At 40.8% G+C, this 21,821-nt stretch overlaps 1 protein-coding gene across 11 annotated transcripts in view; it reads right to left on the bottom strand.

Moving 5' to 3' along the window:
- Positions 1–21,821, bottom strand: part of dmd (dystrophin) — a 1,835,475-nt gene that overhangs the window by 877,218 nt on the left and 936,436 nt on the right. For 9 of the 11 annotated variants that reach the window (XM_059650343.1, XM_048540566.2, XM_048540567.2 and 6 more), the window contains 4 exons: positions 20,196–20,366; positions 10,558–10,668; positions 8,226–8,378; positions 866–982 (listed from right to left, as the gene is read on the bottom strand). In XM_059650343.1, the coding sequence (XP_059506326.1) occupies positions 866–982; positions 8,226–8,378; positions 10,558–10,668; positions 20,196–20,366 (552 nt within the window). The remainder of the gene's footprint in view (positions 1–865; positions 983–8,225; positions 8,379–10,557; positions 10,669–20,195; positions 20,367–21,821) is intronic. The other 2 variants (XM_059650346.1, XM_059650347.1) reach the window with 1 other exon arrangement.

Consider the following 21,821-nt stretch of genomic DNA (forward strand, 5'->3'; position numbering starts at 1 on the left):
GACATAAGAAACTTCATTTTTGATGCTCCAATGTCACCCATCATAACTGTGCAGGAAGGGATTAGTCTGGTAAACCCAATAACCCAGTATGGTTTCTGAAAATTGCTATATTCTTACATTGCAAAGATATGTCAGTGACATAATCTTATTTTTGATTAAAAAAATTAGTTTTCAATGTCTGCAACTGTGAATGTACGAGAGGAAAGAAAAATACTCTTTATCTACAACTCTCCTTTTAGTGATGTTAGATTCAATAATTTCCAACATGGAAAGCACCTCTCTTTCTTTAAAGAAGTGGAATGCAAGATCCCGAATAAAGGTTATGTTCCACATTAAACAAACCACCAAATGTTGTAGCATTGTCACGTTTTTTATATCCCTGATTTCTCTGCACATTTTCTCCTCTAACGTTGTCTCTCATATTATGGAGATCAAAAGAATGCTCTCAGTCTGTGATGTATGGTATAAACAAATGCATGTCAGCTAACCCAACGACTAAAACGATCGTTTTACATGTTTATTTTGTTTGAACAAGATTATATTTAAAATTTCCTTATGTGAGCTTTCAAATTCTTGTGCACTGGTACATCCACGTGCCTCTTTGAATTTCAAGGTTGAAATTTCTTAAGTCGAAACTCAGAATTAATGCGTTGAGATGTTACTTATGCAACCATGAATTTCTTTTGCTATAACTCTCCACGTTTAAAGAAACACCAATATATGAATAAGGGCAGAATATCCATTAATTATACTATCCAATTTAGAAACAATAAACTTTTGTGTTTAGTCCTCTTGGAAAGTCAGCCATCAATTCAGCATTTCGTTACATTGCTTGTCCTAATATTGCTGCTTATACCCAACTAACCATCTCTTTCTCAAAATCCCCTTCTTTTAGATTCTCTCCTTGTTGTATTTCTGCTTCCAATTCATCAAGCAGTAGCTGGATATTTGTATCAAACTGTTCCAATTCCTTTGGAGATACCTGAAAAATAGGCAGATAGAATTATTTTGTTTAACTGCACGTAAACCTGCCTCTAAAATAGTCATGTTCACAGGCAATACACAGAACATTTAAACCCTATATTTAGTTTTCAAGTCAGGTTTTTTGTGTCTGTTTTCAAATCCTCGTGAAATAAAACACAATGATTTCAGTTCAGAATCCACAGCAGTAAGATTAAAATCCTTATTCGAGTTTCGTAACAGATCATTAACATGACAGGCTCTCCCAATCAGACGAGCAGTAAGTGCTCATACCTTCCAAAAGGACCATGCCCTTTCGCCCCTTACACTGTGATTCTTCATGAGGTGAAAGTAAAAAAGGAAACAACTTTGGAGAATTGCTGATGGGACGCAGCAACTAAGCAGATGGAGATCATTCAGCCCATCAAGGCCTCTTCACCATACAGTTAGATCATGGCTCAGCATCACTTTTGCTCATTATTCCCACTTTGCTTGAGGTTCTTGCTTTCTGGAAAGCAATCAATCCCTGTCTGGAACATTCAATGACTCAACATTCACAACACTTGAGGACAGCAGATTGCTTATAATGCTTCTATTGCTTATGATTGCTTTGAATGAAGGAATTGCTCAACTCAGTTCTAAATGCCTTACTCTTCAGAAAGTGTGACCCGTGGTCCTTGATTCCAGTTCAGGGAACCATTTTGTTACAAACAGCATTTTACTTTGCTTCATTAATGAATTTGCAGGCAGCAAAACCCATATAACTCGCAGGCTGGTCATCCCAATACGCTCTCACCATCTTGACCTATCCACAATGTTATGGGTGATGAGGCCAAGGCCAGCACTCTGACATTATCCATATTAAGACCTTTAAACAGGCAAATAAGGGTTGCTTTCCACGTAGCCTCAATTTTAAAGCTGGCAGCTAAACTTCAGGAATGGGTTGACATGCAGCAGATCTCATCCTCAAGCCTTAGGTGGGAGGAAGAAACATGACCCCACTCCCGAGCATCAAACCATCATCTCCCAAATCATTCACAACCTCATCACCTCAGGTAACCTCCCGCCCACAGCCTCCAACCTCATTGTTCCCCAACCCCGCATGGCCCGTTTCTAACTCCTTCCCAAAATCCACAAACCCCCCTGCCCTGGTCGACCCATTGTCTCTGCCTGCTCCTGCCCCACCGAATTCACCTCCGCCCATCTGGACCCCATTTTCTCCCCCTTGGTGCAGGAACTTCTTACCTATGTCCATGACACCGCCCACATCCTCCACCTCCTCCAGAACTTCCAATTCCCCGGTCCCCAACACCTCATTTTCACCATGGACGTCCAGTCCCTGTACACCTGCATTCCCCATGCTGGTGGCCTGAAGGCCCTCCGCTTCTTCCTGTCCCGCAGACCCGATCAGTCCCCCTCCACTGACACCCTCATCCGTCTAGCCAAACTCGTCCTCACCCTCAACAACTTCTCTTTTGATTCCTCCCACTTCCTACAGACAAAGGGGGTGGCCATGGGCACCCGCATGGGCTCAAGCTATGCCTGCCGCTTTGTAGGTTACATGGAACAGTCCCTCTTCCGCACCTACACAGGCCCCAAACCCCACCTTTTCCTCCGTTATATTTGATGACTGTATTGGTGCCGCGTCTTGCTCCCACAAGGAACTCCAACAGTTCATCCACTTCACCAACACCTTCTACCCCAACCTCAAGTTCACCTGGACTGTCTCTAACACATCCCTCACCTTCCTGGACCTCTCTGTCTACATCTCAGGCAACAACCTAAAAACCAATACCTATTTCAAGCCTCCTGACTCCCACAGCTACCCAGAATGCACCTCCCCCCATCCACCTTCCTGCAAAAATTCCATCCCCTATTCCCAATTCCTTTGCCTCTGCCGCATCTGCTCCCAGGATGAGGCATTCCACTCCAGTTCATCTCAGGTGTCCTCGTTCTTCAAGGACCGCAACCTCCCCCCCGCAGTGGATGAGAACGCCCTCGACCGTGTCTCCCACATTTCCCGCAACTCATCCCTCACACCCCTCCCTCGCAATAACTGCCAAAAGAGGATCCCCCTAGTCCTCACATACCACCCCACCAACTTCCGGATCCAACCCAACATCCTTCGACACTTCCACCATCTGCAATCCGACCCCACCACCAAAGACATTTTTCCATCCCCACCCTTGTCTGCCTTCCGGAGAGACCACTCTCTCCATGACTCCCTTGTCCGCTCTACATTCCCCTCCAATTCCACCACACCCGGCACTTTTCCCTGCAACCACAGGAAGTGCAACACTTTCCCCCACACCTCCTCCCTCACCCCCATCGCAGGCCCCAAGATGACTTTCCACATCAAGCAGATGCTCACCTGCACATCCGCCAATGTGGTATACTGATCTTCTTTACCCGTTGTGGCTTCCTCCACACTGGGGAAACCAAGCAGAGGCTTGGGGACTGCTCTGCAGAACACCTATGCTTGGTTCACAATAAATAACTGTACCTCCCAGTCGCAAACCATTTTAACTCCCCCTCTCATTCCTTAGACGACATGTCCATCATGGGCCTCCTGCAGTGCCATAATGATGCCACCCAAAGGCTGCAGGAACAGCAATTCATAATCCGCTTGGGAATCCTGCAGCCCAATGGTATCAATGTGGATTTCACAAGATTCAAAATTTCCCCTCCTCCCACTGCATTCCAAAACCAGCCCAGCTTATCCCCGATAATGAAAGGTGAGGCTGGATGAACACAGCAGGCCCAGTAGCATCTCAGGAGCACAAAAGCTGACGTTTCGGGCCTAGACTCTTCATCAGAGAGGGGGATGGGCTGAGGGTTCTGGAATAAATAGGGAGAGAGGGGGACGTGGACCGAAGATGGAGAGAAAAGAAGATAGGTGGAGAGGAGAGTATAGGTCATCCCCACCTGCCTAAACTGTTCTTCCTCTCACCTATCCCCTCCTCCCACCTCAAGCCGCACCTCCATTTTCTACCTACTAACCTCAAACTGCCCCCTTGGCCTGTCCGTCCTCCATGGACTGACCTATCCCCTCCCTACCTCTGTATCTGTACTCTCCTCTCCACCTATCTTCTCCTCTATCTATCTTCAGTTCTCCTCCCCCTCAGTCCACCTCCCCCTCTCTCCCTATTTACTTCAGAACTCTCTCCCCACCCCCCTTTTCTGATGAAGGGACTCGGCCTGAAATGTCAGCTTTTGTGCTCCTAAGATGTTGCTTGGCCTGCTGTGTTCATCCAGCTCCACACTTTGTTACCTCCCTCAATAGCCTCCTTTCCATAGTGGGCCCCAAGGTCTGCAGCCCTTGGAGTTTCTAGCCCCTTTATATGATTGTTCTCAAATAATCGCCTAATAGATTACTGTCTGGAAGTTTGCTGCCCAGTGACAACTGTCAGCATCTCAGACTCCTCAGAAATCAAACAGAGGGATGTGAAAGCACAGAATAAACAAGAACTGTCTTGATACATTGTGTAAAATAACCAGTTTGATGGAAGGTATAAACCAGGTTACATTAATGGTGATAACAATCCCATACAAAATGGTTTGTACAATGACTCTGACTTGAGAGTTTTGCCACAAACAGTACAGCAGACTGTGCACTATGTAATTTACCACAAGGGGAATTGAATACAAGGAAAATTATGCTTCCATTATATAGGGCATATGTGGCATACTGTGCACAGGAGTGCTCCTTGTATTTAATTAAGTGGCATGTAAGGTGTGCTGCATAAATATTTTGATATCATTTTTTTTGAGTTTGGATTTTTGAATTTGAACTGTTGGCATAGGATTTTCTGCGTATCTGAAAGATTTTAATTATGAACTTGTAACTATTACTGTCACCACAGTGTTTCTTTTAAAAGTGACACTGATAGTTTCTAAGGACTTATGGGTTTTTATTTTCTTTGGGAGAGTTTTTATGATCAAACAAAATAGACAGGTGTTTGTTAGAGGACCTAAAAATCAATTTTTTTAAGCCGAGGGGAAGCCTTCGTATCTTAGGGGGAAAAAAAATACATAAATTTTAGTTTGAGGAGTTCGATAGGATTCTTAGCTAAGCTGAATGTGCAAAACAGTCACCCTTGATAAACATGGAAGATTCTTTAGAATTGTTAAAAGTAGGTTACTTTATAGCGTTTTCTTTATATTCATTCACACTACTGCAGTCCATTTGGTGTTGGTAGACCCATTATGCCATTGAGAAGTGAATTCCAGGATTTTGACCCAGTTACACCCAAGACACATGGATATATTTCCAAGTGAGGATACTGAGTGCTTTGGAGGGGAACTTATAAGTGGCGGTGTTTCTATGTCACACTCTCAGTTTCCTGTATCCGATGTTTCTTCAGTACTTCACTCCATTCTGTCACAACTGCACTGCGGGGCCCCTTCAAATCGGGATTCTCATTGTTTGTTGTCCTACATCTGTCTACATACCCTGTCCCAGAGACAAGGAAGTGAGAGGCAGGATGATGTTTACATTCATCTGTAGATATGGAAGTCAGGAGTGGAACAGCAATAAGAGTTCCAGACCAGTGATAATGGGAACTGCAGATGCTGGAGAATCCAAGATAACAAAGTGTGAAGCTGGATGAACACAGCAGGCCAAGCAGCATCTCAGGAGCACAAAAGCTGACGTTTCGGGCCTAGACCCTTCATCAGGTAATGTGCTCCTGAGATGCTGCTTGGCCTGCTGTGTTCATCCAGCTTCACACTTTGTTATCCAGAGTTCCAGACCAGAACTGTTTGGTCAAAACCCCAAAGCAGTTATTTTAAGCAGAGGAAATAAGGCTACAGGAAGAAGCTATCCGATTGCCAAGATGGGGAATTGAAGCACAGTTAAATTAAGCCCTGAAGGAGTGATAGAGGAGAGCATTCTCTCTGGTGTAAATATTGTAAGGGGCGATTTTGGGACAACTATGATTACCTTTAAATGTGTGCTGTATGAAAACAATTTATGGTTTATTTCATTCTATCTTCATCTCTTGCTTCATAAACTTGTTTTATTTTTGGAACCAAATCTGCACCATGGCTTGTTTGTTTCAATGAAAAACCATATTGCTAAAACTGGGGAAAAATAAAATCACACATCAAGCCAGATTCAGTCTGGGATGCAACTTGACGAGTAATAGCAACAGAAGGATATAATTGTCGAAGAAGAAAATCAGAGATGGTTTATTCAATTGACACCTGGAATGGAGGCGTGTGTCTTATGGGCCCGGGCTGGGCAGGCTAAGCTTGTAGCTGTTGGAACTTAGAAGAGTTCGGGGTGACTTAAATCAGACAAGATCCTGAGGGGTATTGACAGGGTAGATGTGGACAGGACGTATCATCTCATGGGAGCATCTAAATTAACCGCTCTCCATTTATAGCAAAGATGGGCATTTCTTTTTTCTCTCAGAGTGTCATAAGTCTTTGAAATTTTCTTCCTGGATAAGGAGGAGGAAGCAGAGTACTTGAATATTTTTAAAGCAGAAGTAGGTAGATTCTTGTGAAGTAAACTGGTGAAAGCATACCAAAAGTTGACAGGAATGCATATTTGAGGTGACAATCAGATCAGCCATTGTCTTGTTGAATGGCAAAGCAGGCCCAGGGTAAATAGCCATTCTCGCTCCTCGTTTGTGCTCATTATGCTCACTATCTACAACATCATAATAGCTTCACAAGTGCACTCAGTGTGTGATATTTCCAGAACCATGTAGAAATATTGTACATTTTAAAAATTGTTTGGACATTGTACCTGTGTGATCAGCAATAATAAACTAAAAGCGTAAGCTAAAACCCATCTTAATCTCTGTTGAGAGTGTCATTACACATATTAGTAGAGTTTGAAAGGAATTTAACTTCAACCAGCCAAGCATGAAGTTAACAAAGTGCTATTTGAATGCAAAGAGGGAGGGGGAACATGTGAGAATGGAAGATACAAACACGCAAAAGTTGAGACTGAGGTTAGGCTCTGTGCACACAGCAACTCATCAGGGATAGCACTAAGTGAATGCATCAGAACTGCAGTTCAACTTTGAATCTGAATTTCCATCTGTACTTTCTGGCAGAATTTGCCTTGCCATAAAAAATAAGACCAAGCTTGAATTAGTGACTTTTCTTTCAGTAGTTTTGGCTGTCATTCTAAACACAGCAAATTCCACTTTCTTAATATCAGCATACATAGAAACAATATCATCATCCACAAGGACAGAAAAGAATAATTTTGGGAATTAAAATTTGAAGCATGACATCATCCAAATGAGTTCATCCAAATTTCTTATGTAAGACGATGAAGTTGGTGTACAATGACCCAACTGAATTCGAGCTTTTAAAAAAAATAGAATCCCCGCAGTGTAGAAACAGGCGATTCAGCCCAACAAATCCACACCAACCCTCCGAACAGCATCACACCCAGACGGTGGATACATTTGTAAAACATAAGAGCTGATGTTTGAAACACTGATTTTTAATCAAGCCACAAATTTATTAAGTAACAAATTAACATTTTGGCAACTCTGCACATCTTTTAAGTTGCAATTCCTTCTAAATTTGTGAACACGTCTGCTGGGAAACTTCAGTCCTGGATGAATCATAAAAAGAAAGATTTTGGCATTGTGATTGAAGATTCCAATAATCACAAAGCAATGAGCTTGTTATGTTTTGTTACTGATGTCAAACTTTTAGTCCTGTTTGACCACATTTCCTACAGTAATCCACCAACTGCAAAGAGATATTTCCCTTCTGTGCCAAACACAAGCTGCATTTCAAAGATTTATTAAAAAATACATATATCTCATATCTATTACACACTACAATTCTCTTTACAAAGTACCACATCATTCTCTAATGGATCGCTGTTGTGTAAATCCTGTAATAGGAAGGTGATACTCTACCCAGTGGGATGATTACTGTTACTGGTAGTAGCGGGGTTAATGGTAGAGGAAGCCTTGGGTGACTTTCAACAATTTTACAGGGTAACGAAGAATCTTTCAAGAATAACTTCAGAGAATTTAAAGTCAAAGTAAATTAGGTGGGATGGTTGTCTCTCACTGATAGATGCCATCATCAGCAGTGGAATTTTGAAAACCGATTTGAATGGTTTTCAGAATGACAGAATTATTTCTCCAAACAGTTGGCCGGAAAATTAGTCGATTGAATAGTGCAGAATGGTAGCCAAATGAAGAGTTGTCTTTATTAGTTTACCACACAATATATTTTCAAAATCTTAGGTCTATCCCTGTGAAAGAACACATCAAATTTGTAACCTGGTGACTTCTTGCCGGAGATGGGCCAGGAAAAAGAGAGGGATGCCGAGAGAAACCAAAGGTTGGAGATGAACGAATAGTTGATAATCTAGTCAGTCGGTAGGTTTCCTTCAGTCCCTCAGTTGATTTTTGATGACTTTCTAGAAGTTTAAGCTTCACCAAAAGAAGATAGTGAGGAGCATGAGATGCAGGTATAGTTTTTTGATACAGCATGTACAGACTGTGAAGCATGAGACACAAAGGTGCAGACCTCTAAAAGAAGCAGTAAATACTGTTTAAAAAATGGAATTACATCTGTTTTTAAGATCTTTGCATTGAAATAATCAGTGAAAAATATCAGATTCTGATTCAATGACCAAATTTGCAACAAAACCAAGGCCTTAGAAAGTCCTTCAATGGCACACATCCATTCAGAGAATGAAATACTTTATTGTGGGATTCTTAAGGGAAGATTTCCTCCGTTGCTCACAAATGAGCACATACTATATGCCAATAAATACGCTTACAAAATATTACAGTTTTCCATGTTGTAAATTGAAAAAGTATTCATGCTGTTAACGTAATGCTGCTGGAGTGTGACATCCTATTTTGTTTGCAATATGTATATTTTTCTTTTGAAACATATCAACATTATGATTGAATTGGATGAAAATATTATCAGCATTTACAACACAGAAATAAGCCAGTTACTTCTATAGATTCACATCAGTTTTTATGCTCCATTTGAGAATCCTCCCACCCTTTTTCAATTAACCTTCTTCACCATGATCCTCCCGTTCCTTTCTCTCTGTTTTTATTGAGTTTTGCCTGAAATGCATATATTCCATTCACAGCAACTCATCCGAGGAGTTCTACTTTCTGACCATCCATCGGGAAGGAGGAATTTTTTCCTCAATTCCTGATTGGATTTATTAGCAACTGTTATGAGACCCCTAGATCCGATCTCCACTGCAAATGTAAATTTCTATACTAAATCTCTTCATAATTTTAAAGACCTCTTTCATCAACTCTTCTCTGGGCCAAAAAAAAAACTAACTTGTTCAATTAGTTCACACATAATATAATTCTAGTAAATAGTTTCTGCACCTTTTCCAGTGATTCTACATTTTTTTTACAACATCTAAACCAAAATATTTGCACAATTCCAAGAACATGATTTAACCAAGTGTGAAAACTTCTCTGCTTTTCAGTTCTACTCATCTAAAAAGCTTTGTTTGCTATTTGTATAACCTGCGTGACTCTCTCTATTTTTTGTTTGGTATATCTGTAACTCCAGATTCCTCTGCTCCTCTATCCATTTCAGCACTAATTTTCAAGTCAATGTATGGCCTGTTTGTTCTGACTTCTAGAAATCCATCATGTCATACTTGGTTTTAGCAAAGACAATTTTCCAATTACACATTCCCTTGAGTTTATTCAGAGATTTCAGTACTTTCATAAATTACTATGCATTTATGACACTGTTCAATCTGGTGATGGCCACAAATTTTGAAATTATACTTCATATTCCAGTATCTAAGTGGTTATATAAGCAATGAACAACGTTGATCCTTATGGAACACTTCTACTCATCTTTTGCTAGTCTGAACAACCCAGAAATCCTATACTTTGATTCCTGTTTCACAACTACATTGTGATTCATATGTCCATTTTTGTCATGTTGTTTTCCAGTGTATTAAGTAAAATATAATTTCTATCACTGCAATCTGATGATGCCAAGTATATCAGATGAGTCACAGAATGTCTCTGTTTAGACTAAATTAATTCAGGGCACAGGATCAATAAGGAAGCAACCAGACACGAATATCAGTTAGCAAGGAATGTGGATTTCAGTTCTAAAACTATTGGACTAGAATAGATTTCAAATAAATCTGAGAATAGGTCTCACCGTCAGGTTTGTCTTAATATATGGTGGTTTTTTAAAAAAAATGGAAACCAATTTGAAGTCACTAAGCTGCTAATTCAAAGAATAAATATCTTATAATTGCCTAACTTCAAAACTGGAGTCTTTGAGGGAAAGTAATCACCATCACAATTATATTTTTGTTTACCAACACAAGACCACAGCACTTATTGAGATAGCTATGATCAGAATGTTAAGCCATTACGTCAGAAAATGCTGCAGAGTTCACACCTGCCCAACAAAACAACAGATGTTCTTCGAACTTTCGTACTTAATTACTCCCGACGTCAATCAACCCAAAGCTTTGTTGCTTTTCAGATCTGGTGAGCAACACTGTGGTGTCATGGGACCAGCCTATCATTCCTTCCATTCAGCAGATGTTCTACTTTGCTTTAATCAACCACTGTACCAGCTGCTAAGCCATCGTACCTGCTGCTGTACCTTTTGCTGCACAGCAAGAAAACTCTTCTGGTTTCTCAGTTCATCAGGATCCATCAGGAATGTATACGGGGAAACAGATACATACTCTAGCACTGGTTGCTGAAAAGCAAGCATGTGAGGAAAAGGAAGTACAACTAAGAATTGTTGTAAGAAAAGTCAAGGATGTACATGTAGCGGGTATAATTAATTAAATGTTTCTACACATTGTTAAAAAAAAATCAGCACACACCAATTCTTCAACAAAATACAATTCTTTGTTGGATTCCTATAATTACACATCAGCAAATTAAAAGAAAACACTTCCACAAATTTAATTTAAAAACTTTGGAATTTAGAAGAAAGTACATGTTGGCATTTGTGGTATGAACATAATGTACTGCAAATGTTGAAGAACTGAAATAATCAGCAAATTTATCTGCATGCGTGGTGAAAGAAAGACAGCAAACACTTGACATTGATGATGTACTCATGAAACATTAAAAGCATACCTCCCTCCATGGATGTTATCAAACCTGGGTATTTCTGACATTCTCTATTTTTATAGATAACTGCGATATTGAATCTTGTTTTCAAATTCAAACAACCATGACTTAAAAATTACCTTGTATTTTATTTAAAATGAGACCTGTTGAGAACCTGTTGAGACCTGTTGAGAACGCATCTTAAATCTCTTTACAACTGGACCACAGAATAACTTCCATTGGCTTACAAATAACCTTCATAGTTTCTTTTTAAATGTTATTCTCAGGCCATTCACAGGGTAATGTCTGGTGGAAACCTCGTATAGCCTTTGGGTGTTAAATTGGATTGCTCATGATAACATATGAGGTGCACAACACATGATCGTAATGCAGAAGCACACCATTTGTTGCAACCTGCTGATTATTTTAGACACTAAATTCAAACTACTACAGCGTCTTGTTCGCTTGCCCTCTTGTCCTTAACGTGCTTCAATACTCGAGCAAATCACACTGAAAACTGGAGGAGCAACATCTCAGCTTCAAAGTGGGCACTTTACAACATTCTAGGGTCAATTTTGAATTCAACACCTTCAAATTGTGAACCCACTGTTTTCCTCATGACATTCTCTGTTACCATGTTCTTTCTCCCTTTCCCCCACCACTGTGGGACAGTCTGTTCTTTCCAGTCTGGAAGTTAGATACACCATTGTTCTACCATTCTCTCATTCTGATCACTTAATCTGAACTATCAACATCCTTTCTGCCCCGGTACTCAAAAACCACCCCCCAAGAAATACTGCCCTTTCCATGTTTCACTTTAGCTCTGATGAAGAGTTGTCTAGACTCTCGCTTCATGGATGTTGCCTGACCCACTGTGATCTCCAGTAATTTGTTTTCAGTACAGATTCCAGCATCCGAAATACTTTGCTCCGAAACTATTCATCAATTGCACAAATCAATCGAAGCCCTAACATTACAATTCTTCAGCAGATCTGAAAGCTCTTAAAGGGGTGGAACATTGGAATTGAAACAATCTTGCAGAAGGGAAATCTGAAGTGAGAAATCAGGAAAAATGGTATAACACTGATAAGAATGAGTCTAAATTTGTCAGACACTGCACAGCATGTGTTGATGGAGGAAAGTGGAGATAGGACAGCAGTTAACTATCGGAGCACAGTAGACCTTTCAGATATACTCTCTCAAGATAATGACAACAGTGAGCCAAAGAAGTCAATGCCAGAAATCAAGCCTCTAATGAACTGGGTGTAGTGTCACAACAAATTCAATTACCTCACACAAAAAAGATCAATGAAGACATCTTCAAATGCTCGCTACCACCAGTTAACCACAACAACACCGTCCACCTGGCAATGACCTTTACTCTGGAAGGAACAAGGCTGAACATTCATGGCTTTGCCTCCTCTTCACAAACTCTGCACTGCTGTAAGCCTCACATCACATCACCTGACAGTCAGCTTGTGCTCATCCACTGTTCAACATGACAGGTAGATCACTCAAATAGATTGTGAAGCACTCAATGACATACTCTTGTCTGTCTTGAAGGATGTGGTGATGTGTAATGCAGGTGACAGAAGCCAATCAGAAGAAGATCAAAAGCACATAACACATCCTAAATCACATGGTAGACAATGCTTGACTATCACTGGATGTCAAGTAATGGTGAATGATGGGGCTGAATAAACAGAAAATAACCGAGTCCTTGCATCCAATCCTCTATGTTCCACAGTTCCATCTGATTTATAAGCATAAGCATTCTGTAGACAGCACAGCATATGCTAGCTCGTTGTACAGTGAAAAGCTTCATGCACTGGGAAGTCAGTCTGAAACTGCAACAGCAGGGAGGAGTCCAACACCAACTCAGTATAGGGTTTTGCGCAGACCATGCTGTCTGTGTTTAAATGGAATGGAGGACAACTCCATCAGCATTTGCAAAACTTTGAATGAGCTACCGTCTAATAGTTGATGTCAAATTTCTACTGTGGCGTACAAGTATCCACAACAAGTCCCAGTTTTGTGATGAAACTTCGGAATAACTTGATGCAATTTGTTGTCATATTGGATTTGGATACCAGCTTTCAAAGGGAGGTTAAGAATATCATATTAGTCTGGCAATCTGTTTTTCAACAGATTAATGGGATTGCCGAGGTGCAGCCTGGGGAGTAAAATTATGCTATCCATTTTCAAGTTGATCTTTGTTCCATCTCCTGGTTCATGACTTGTTGCATGGGCTGAATTCTGCAAAATACAGAGACAACTTTTCTCTTCATTTCTGGTAACTTACAGACTTTAATAGTTTCCCTTTACCCAAGAATGACTACTGTCTGAGTTGGTAGATTTTGCAAATACCTTCACAGTCCCCATTGTGAATAATACTAATGCTCTATATAAGTACATTTCTCATTAGTACAGATGTTTCAATTGTGTTCTGTGCATGACTAATGTGAATGTTAGATCATGCCATCATTCCCATCGCATTGTGATATCTATTCATAGTATACTAAACCACTTCTGTCACTGTGTCAGTGACCTTGCTGTTAGTCAGCCATCCTAAAGAGAGCAACCATTCGAACTAATGTGGTGTGGATGCGGATCACACCTTCTTGTCCTACTACTGCTTCATGTTTTCCTCAAAGACAATCTGGAGTTCTCCCCCAACTCCAACAAAAGTCAACTCCACACAGTTTCATTAAACCAGACACAGGTGCCCAGAAAGCAGGCACTAAGGGCAATAAGCTCACATTTCTTTGCACACATCACAATTCTATTTGCAAACATCTGTAATATTTATTTTATGACCATATGCTTTGCACCATGGACAAGATGAAAAAGTGTCAGTCAGGGGAAAGGGAACGAGTGAAACTGACTGGAGCATGAGGAAATGAGATTGTGGTTACTGGTTTCACATGAAAACTCTCTCTTCATGTCCAGCTCAGGCAGAATAGAACTCAGCTCGACAGAATTCCACACAAGGTCTGAAGGGATTCAAACCAAAGACAGGTGTATGAAAATAGTTCAAGATCAGCTAAAAACTCATTGAATGGCAGAACAGACTTGACCATAAGACACTGGTGCAGAAATTAGGCCATTCGGCCCAGCAAGTCTGCTCCATCATTTGATCATGGCTGGTTATATTTTCCAATACTTTTCTCCTGTCTTTTCCAATAGTTCTTGATCCCCTTACTAATTAAGAACCTATCAGTGTCTCAAATACACACAATGTCTTGGCAATGAGTAGCACAGATTTACCACCCTCTGGCTGAAGAAATTCCTCCAAACTTTAAAGGTACATTCCTTCATTCTGAGGCTGTGCACTCAGGTCATAGTCTCTTCCACTAGTGGAAACATTTTCTCCATGTCTACTTCATCCAGGCCTCTCAGTATCCTGCAAGTTTCAATCAGATCCCCTCTCATCCTTCTAAACTCCATCAAGTGCAGACAGAATCCTCAAATGTTCCTCATATGGCAAGACATTCATCCTCAGGATCATTCTAATGGACTACCTTTGAAGGCCTCCAATGGCAGCACATCCTTCACAATATTCTGATCACAGCCTTAAAAACCTGAGCAGTACATCTCTGCTCTTGTATCCTAGCCTTCTTGAAATGATGGCTAAATTGTATTTGCTTTCCTAACTGCCAACTGAACCTGCATGCAACCCTGGGAGTCGTAGTTCAGAATTCTCACAAGTACCTTTGTGATTCAGATTTCTGAAGCCTTTCCCTATTTAGAAATTAGTCTACACCTCTATCCCTTCTATCACAGTGCATAACCTCACTCTTTCCCACATTGTACTCCATCTCCCACTTCTTTGCCCACTCTCCCAGCCTGTCCAAGTCCTACTGCAGCCTCCCTAAACTTCCTCAACACTACTTGTCCCTCCACCTATCTTTGTTTTATCTGCAAACTTAGCAATAATGACCTCAGATCCTTCATTCTGAATATTAATACATAATGTTAATAGTGTAGTCCCAATACAGACACCTGCAGAACTCCACTCATCACCAACTGCAATCTTGAAAAAGAGGCCTTTATCCCTACTTTCTGTCTTCTGCCAGTCAGCCAGTCCTCTATCCATGCCAGTACCTTGCCCCGAACATGATGGGCTCTTATCTCATTTAGCAGCCTCCTTTGCGGTACATTGGTAAAAGCCTTCTGGAAATCCAATTAGACATCCACCAGCTCTCCTCTGTCTTCCTTGTTCATTACCTCCTCTCAGAATTCTAAAGATTTGTCAGGCAAAGCCATGTTGACGCAGCCTAATTTTCCCAACACACTTCCAAGTAGTCCGCAATTTCATCCTTAATAATGGATTCTAAAATTTCACCAATGAGCAAGGTGAGGCAAACTGATTTACAGTTTCCTGTGTTCTGCCTCCCTCTCTTCTTCAACAGGGGTGTTACATTTGTCATTTTCCATCCCTCTGAGACCCTTCCTGAATGCAGTGATTCCTGAAAGAACATCAATGTCTCCACAATCTCCTCAGATACCTCCTTAAGAACTCTGGGATATAGTCCATCTGGTCTGGGTGACTGATCCACCTTCAGACCTTTCAGATTCCCCAGTGCTTTCTCCTTAGCAATGGCTCTCCAAGTTTGGTAGGCTGCTAGTGCCTTTCACTGTGAAAATGGATGCCCAGTACTTATTTCTGAATGAGGATCTAGGCCCAAAACGTCAAGCATTGCTGCTCCTCTGATGTTGCTTGGTTCATCCAGCTCTACACCTTGTTATCTCAGATTCTCCAGCATCTGCAGCTCTCACTATCTCTCAACTTATTCAGCACTGTTGGCTTTGGTATTTTCATTGACAATCACTCTCACTGTTTTGTGGTATTTGGTACCTCTATCGTATGTGGTACGGTGGGGGGGTTGGTTATTTGAGACAGCCACCAATCCTTCTTTGTTTCAATCAGGTGTTATTATGTAAGGGAACTGGTACAAATAAAACTACTCCCGGTGAAAGCTGGAACAACACTCCTGGTCTCTACCCACAGACAGCATGTCGTACCTGACTGTTTCTTGGGATGGCAGGACTAAGGCTTGTAGAGAAACTAGATTAGTTAGAACCTTCTCACTAGGATTGAGAAGAATGAGAAGGCATCTCATAGAAACTTTGAAATTCTAACAGGAGAGGGTAAATGCAAAAAGGTTGATCCCAATTACCATCAACAAGGGTTACATTCTAAAGATATGGAGTAGGCCATTTAAGATCTATATGTGTAAAAAATTTTTCACCTAGAGAGTGCTGAGCCTGTGGAATTCTCTGTCACAGACAGTGGTTGAGGCCAAAACAAGAGGGAGATAGAAATAGCATGTAGAGCTAAAGGGATTAGAACATAGAACATAGAAAAGTACAGCACAGCACAGGCCCTTCGGCCCACGATGTTGTGCCGTGGAATAATCCTAATCCAAAAATAAAATAACCTAACCTACATTCCCCTCAATTCACTGCTGTCCATGTGCATGTCCAGCAGTCGCTTAAATGTCACTAATGACTCCGCTTCCACGACTAAAAGGGTATGGGGAGAAAGCAGGGTTAGGCACAGAGCGGGATGGTCAGAGACAATCATATTGAATGGGGTGCAGCAAGTTGGAAGAGCCAAATGACTACTTCTGCTCCAATATTCTATATTTCTATAAACAGAAGGGTGGATTCAGTGTAACATTAATTCCTTCAGAACCGTTCCCTGATACGCCTGTCCCAAGCATTTCTACCCCCATTGTTAACCCAATATAGATGTCCAGTGCCCAATGTCCTGCTCAACTCTCTGTCTTCTCAAATATAGATGGTCTGGATGTTTCTCATTATCTCAGAATATGCTTGCTTCAGACTGAGAAGAATGGCAATTGTTCTGCTTATGAACTGTTGACATCAGTGTGAACATGTAGGTAAGGTCATTTCTCTGCAGGAAGATCCATTAGCTCATGGACATCATTGGCATAGGGCATCATTTGTTGTAGACCTTGTTGGTCCTTAGCTTATCTGGAAGGCTGTTGATCTCCTGCGATTTCCTTGGCAGGAGAATGCTTCCCTAATGATTAGAGAAGGCAGTATGTCCTTCTTCACTCTATGTATAGTTGGGCATTGGTTTAGTTCACATGGGGTCATATGCAGCTCATCTGTCGGTCTGGCTGGATATCTTCACTTATTATACCCATGCCTCAGGGATTCATCCCTGTAGGCTGTACCTTTTATCTCTTCGGCCATAGTAACCATGGTAACTGATCTAATAGAATCATGACCATGTCACTGGTATCAAGCTTAAACTTTGCAGTATGTCCACTGGCAAAACAAGTTGTCTGAATTCTGGATTGTTGACATCACCAACTTTGTTCCTGTAAATGCATCAGTTATCTTTTCTAAAGGAGACTGCTTTACCGTAGTAAGGTCTTTGCATGTGCTTTGGCATTTCATTTTGGTGTAGTAGGCAGTAGCAGACTAACTGCCCATTATAAGTATTGCCTGGTTTTATTATCCATTGAACTCAAGGGTACAGATCGTTTATCTACTCCTGCTCTGCTACACAGAAACAGGTAGGAAGACAATTGGGGAGGACACAAAAAATCTACAGAGAGAGATACAGATAGGTTGAGTAAGTGTGCAAATGAGTGGGCAAATGGAAGATAATGTGTTGTGATGCACGTTGACAGGAAAAACGGAAGAGCCGAATACTGTCTCAATTTTAAAAAGAGTGCACAAACATACAATGCAAAGAGATTTGGGAATCCTAGTCCACAAGTCACACACAAAAACGCAATTCAACAGGAAATAGGAAAAACAACTGTACCATTGGCTTTTCCCCCCCAGCACCAAAGTGACTGGAATATACAAATAGGGAAGTCTTGTTCACTATATAACGCACTAGTGAGATCATTAGTGAAATAATGTGAACAGATTTGGTTCCCTTATCAAGGGAACACATACTGGCAGTGCCAACAGTCGAGAGAAGGTTCACTGGTTTGATTCCAGGTATGGAAAGATTATCTTATGAGGACAAGCTGACTAGATTGGTCTTGTGCTCTGTTTGGAAGAATGAGAGGAGACCTTATTAGAACAATAAGATTATTAGGGCCAGGCAGGGTAGGTTTGGAGAGGTGTTGCCCCTTGGGGGTATGGTTGAGGACTAGAAGGCATAATCTCAGAGTAAACTATCACCAATTAACACAGAGATGAGAAAGAAATTGACTTCCCTCTCAGAGAAAAATCTGTGGAGTTGTTTACCAGAGGTGTTTGCCGAGGCTGGGTCATTAAGTATACTCAGGGCAAAGATAGACAGACTTTTAATCAATAAGGGACTCAAGAGTTATGGGGAAAAGCCAAGAAAGTGGAGTTGAGAATGAGCAGATTCAGCCATGATCGTCTTGGAAGGTGGAGAAAACTCGCTGACCAAATGGCCTACTTCTGCTCCTACCTTAATGGTATTGTTCAGTTGTTGAAACCCTGATAAGTTTGAATTTGATTTAACCACTGAAATTATAAAAGTCAATGTGATATTGAGAGAGTACTATCACGCTTCAGTAAAAGACCAGACTTCAGTCTGAAGTCTTATGGTGGCACGGTGGCTCAGTGGTTAGTACTGCTGCCTCACAGCACCAGGGACCTGGGTTCAATTCTACCTCAGGTGAATATCTGTGTGGAGTTTGCACATTCTTCACTGCACAGTCTGCATGGGTTTCCTCCGGATACTCTGGTTTCATTCCACAGCCCATAGATGAGCAGGGTAGGTGGATTGGCCATGCTAAATTGCTGTAGTGTCAGGGATCTGCAGACTAGATGGATTATCCAGGAAAAACTCAGGGTTAGAGGGATTAAGTGTGTGGGTCTAGCTGGGATGCTCTTTGGGTGGGTGCAGACTGAATGGGCTAAGTGCCCCACTTCCACACTGTAGGTAGTCTATGATTCTAATCTGGTCATTAAGACAGGCAGCTGTAAAATAATATGCTGCTATTTAAAGAACATCAAATATATTTTAAATGGTTTATGTAACTTCAATTCATCAGCCAAGACTATTAAAAACAGATTTTCATCTCAGTGATGTCTTTGGATTCCTACAACCTACAGAATTGATGGTAATGCATTTTTGTCATGCAACAGTAGATATCACACTTTGAAATAATTCATTGTACCAGAAGTGATCAGGTACTTTCTAAATCATGAATCTTTCAGTTTCCCCTCCCTGTATTTCACCTTCACATCAAATCTTTTGAAACTTAGGTTGTCAAGTTGATTATTCAGTTCAAAAGTCTCAATAAACAAGTGACCATTGTGACAGACATAATAATTGATAATATTTTTTTACGACAGATATTCTCTTAATAAATAAAGACTATAAACATTTGAATCACAAGATCAACTCTTAGCAAATTCAAACTCTGACTGCATGGTAAAAATGTTCACGCTTTTTTTTACATTGGTATTATTGTATACATCAAATGAAAAACTGGTTTGTATCAGAAAATGACAAGTTAGGAACAATACTAACTATAAAATTGTAATAGTTATAAATACTGTAATGATCATGTGAAATAAATGAAAATGTACCAGAGAACAGAAATTGCATTTCTGCACACAGCCAGAAAGAGGCTAAATGTTAACGCAAAATGATGATGAGAATCAAGCGAGGATGTTTCCAGCCCACCTAATAGGAATGTTTATGCTTCGTCTGGAAATCCTTAAACACTATGCCAAGTTTATGTCCATTCCGGTGAAATAAATATAAGATTTATTTTAATAGTTAGTCTTCCACAACATGCACAGGTTAATGAAATGGCCAGAATTTTGACCACTATCATCATGCATGGATTAATGAAAAATATTTCAGCAGTAGTGCAATGAAAATGGGTCCATGATAAGGTTTAATGAAGTGCAGATGGATCTAAAATTGGTATTTGGATTTATGATTATTTTTGGAACATTAGACAATCAACATAACAACGAGTAACAATGAAAGCTCTCAAACAATTCAGAAAAGATGATTATCTGAATATTTCAGTGCTTGTTTGAAATGAACCCCCCTTTATGTAAAGGCAGTTTAAAATAAATGTTAATTTGTTTTTGAAAATCAAGTTAAAAGTTTGCATTCAAAACATCAATTCCAGATCTGATATGAAAATGCACTTGATTTGCTCAATGGACCGATCTACCCACCTTGCCAGTTTTGATTCGGTGTGAGATGGCATCAAACCTCTGATTAAGCTCTGATAGTTTGGGCTCCACTATCTCCCTGCAGTGATCTCCACGGTTTGTCATCAGCTCCAGGGCCTGGTCACGCACCGCATCCACCTTCAGTCTCATGTCATTGAGTTCCGACTTCAGACGCTACAGCCAATGAGCAAGATATACATAGCTTAAAGTCAGAGCTAGAAATACATACACAGACAGAAAGATGCATTTGAAGGACACAGCAATACAGAGGATGGAAAGGTAGGCAAAGAACTGCATAAAATTGATAAATAAGACATAGATTATTCACATTAACAGATTATCCTCACGTAGAATAAAGTAAGAAGGATCCTCGAAGATTCAGATTACAGTTTGAGTCTGATGCTGTTTTTGCCAAATGTCAAAAGAGTTATTTGTTACAATCAGTACCACAAAGCTCTTCACAGTGCCAGGGTCCTGGGGTCGATTCCACTCTCAGACGACTGTCTGTGTGGAGTTTGCACATTCTTCCGGTGTCTGCATGGGTTTCCTATAGGTGCACCGGTTTCCTCCCACAGCCCAAAAATGTGCAGGCTAGGTGGACTGGCCATGCAAAATTGTCCATAGTGTTCAGGAATGTGTAGATTAAGTCATTGTGGGGGACGCTGGCGCAGAGCACCAAAACGTCCATTGTGACGAGGAATGTTCCTGGTTCAACAGGTCCGTAGGTGCTAAACTTCTGGAAGGAATCTGTGATGTCACAACAGAAGCTTGGGGTTCCCTGTAAATCTGATGTTCACGCATTCTCTGATGGTTTGAGTACACCTGTTAGGATCTGGGCAACGGTCTTCTGGAGGAATCCAATTTGACTCTTTCTTTGCCTGCTCCCCCATGAATCTCTCTTGTTGATTGATCTGGTTCATTGGTTGTCTCACTGGCCTTGGGCATGCTGTTGACATCATGGAAGAATTCCTGGAGTCTCATTCATCTGATAAATTCCTCTGTCTGCTGGAAGACCAATGGGGTCCATTTTGGTGGTGGGGCAGAAATTGACTTGTCCGGTTGAAGGGTCAGACAAGTTGACAAAATGATTTTCCCTAGGTGGTATCGTTTTCAATGTGGTACCAGGGGAGTCTTGATTATTGCTGGCGGTAATGCCAAGTTTCTCCAGCTACTTGTTCTTGATGCAAATGTAGGTGATGTAGTTCCATTGCCTCATCTGTCAATATGGCACTTTATAAATTCCTGCTTTGGATATAAAACCAGTATGACTCCAAACTAAAACACAAACAGAGTCTAAGCAAGGCCTCACATCTAAAATGCACTGTCTGGCCTAAAATGTAACCGCTTCTTTACATTGATAAAATCTTTAGTTCCCTCAGGACCATGACTTGAAAGGAATTTGGGGATTTACATATCCATATTAATCAATTCAAAGCTTCTAACTGATTAAAGATTTAACAGCATCTTAGGTTTGTTTAGTACATCCTCAGTGGTGTGAACCTTTGATCTTTTATTAATAAATCCTGTGTCTGATACTTCCTATCTCACTAACACCTGAAGAAGGACTGAGACTCTGAAAGCTTGTGGTTTCAAACAAACCTGTTGGACTATAACCTGGTGTTGTGTGAT

This window comes from Stegostoma tigrinum, chromosome 12, assembly GCF_030684315.1.
Source record: "Stegostoma tigrinum isolate sSteTig4 chromosome 12, sSteTig4.hap1, whole genome shotgun sequence".
Taxonomy (NCBI): Eukaryota; Metazoa; Chordata; class Chondrichthyes; order Orectolobiformes; family Stegostomatidae; genus Stegostoma; species Stegostoma tigrinum.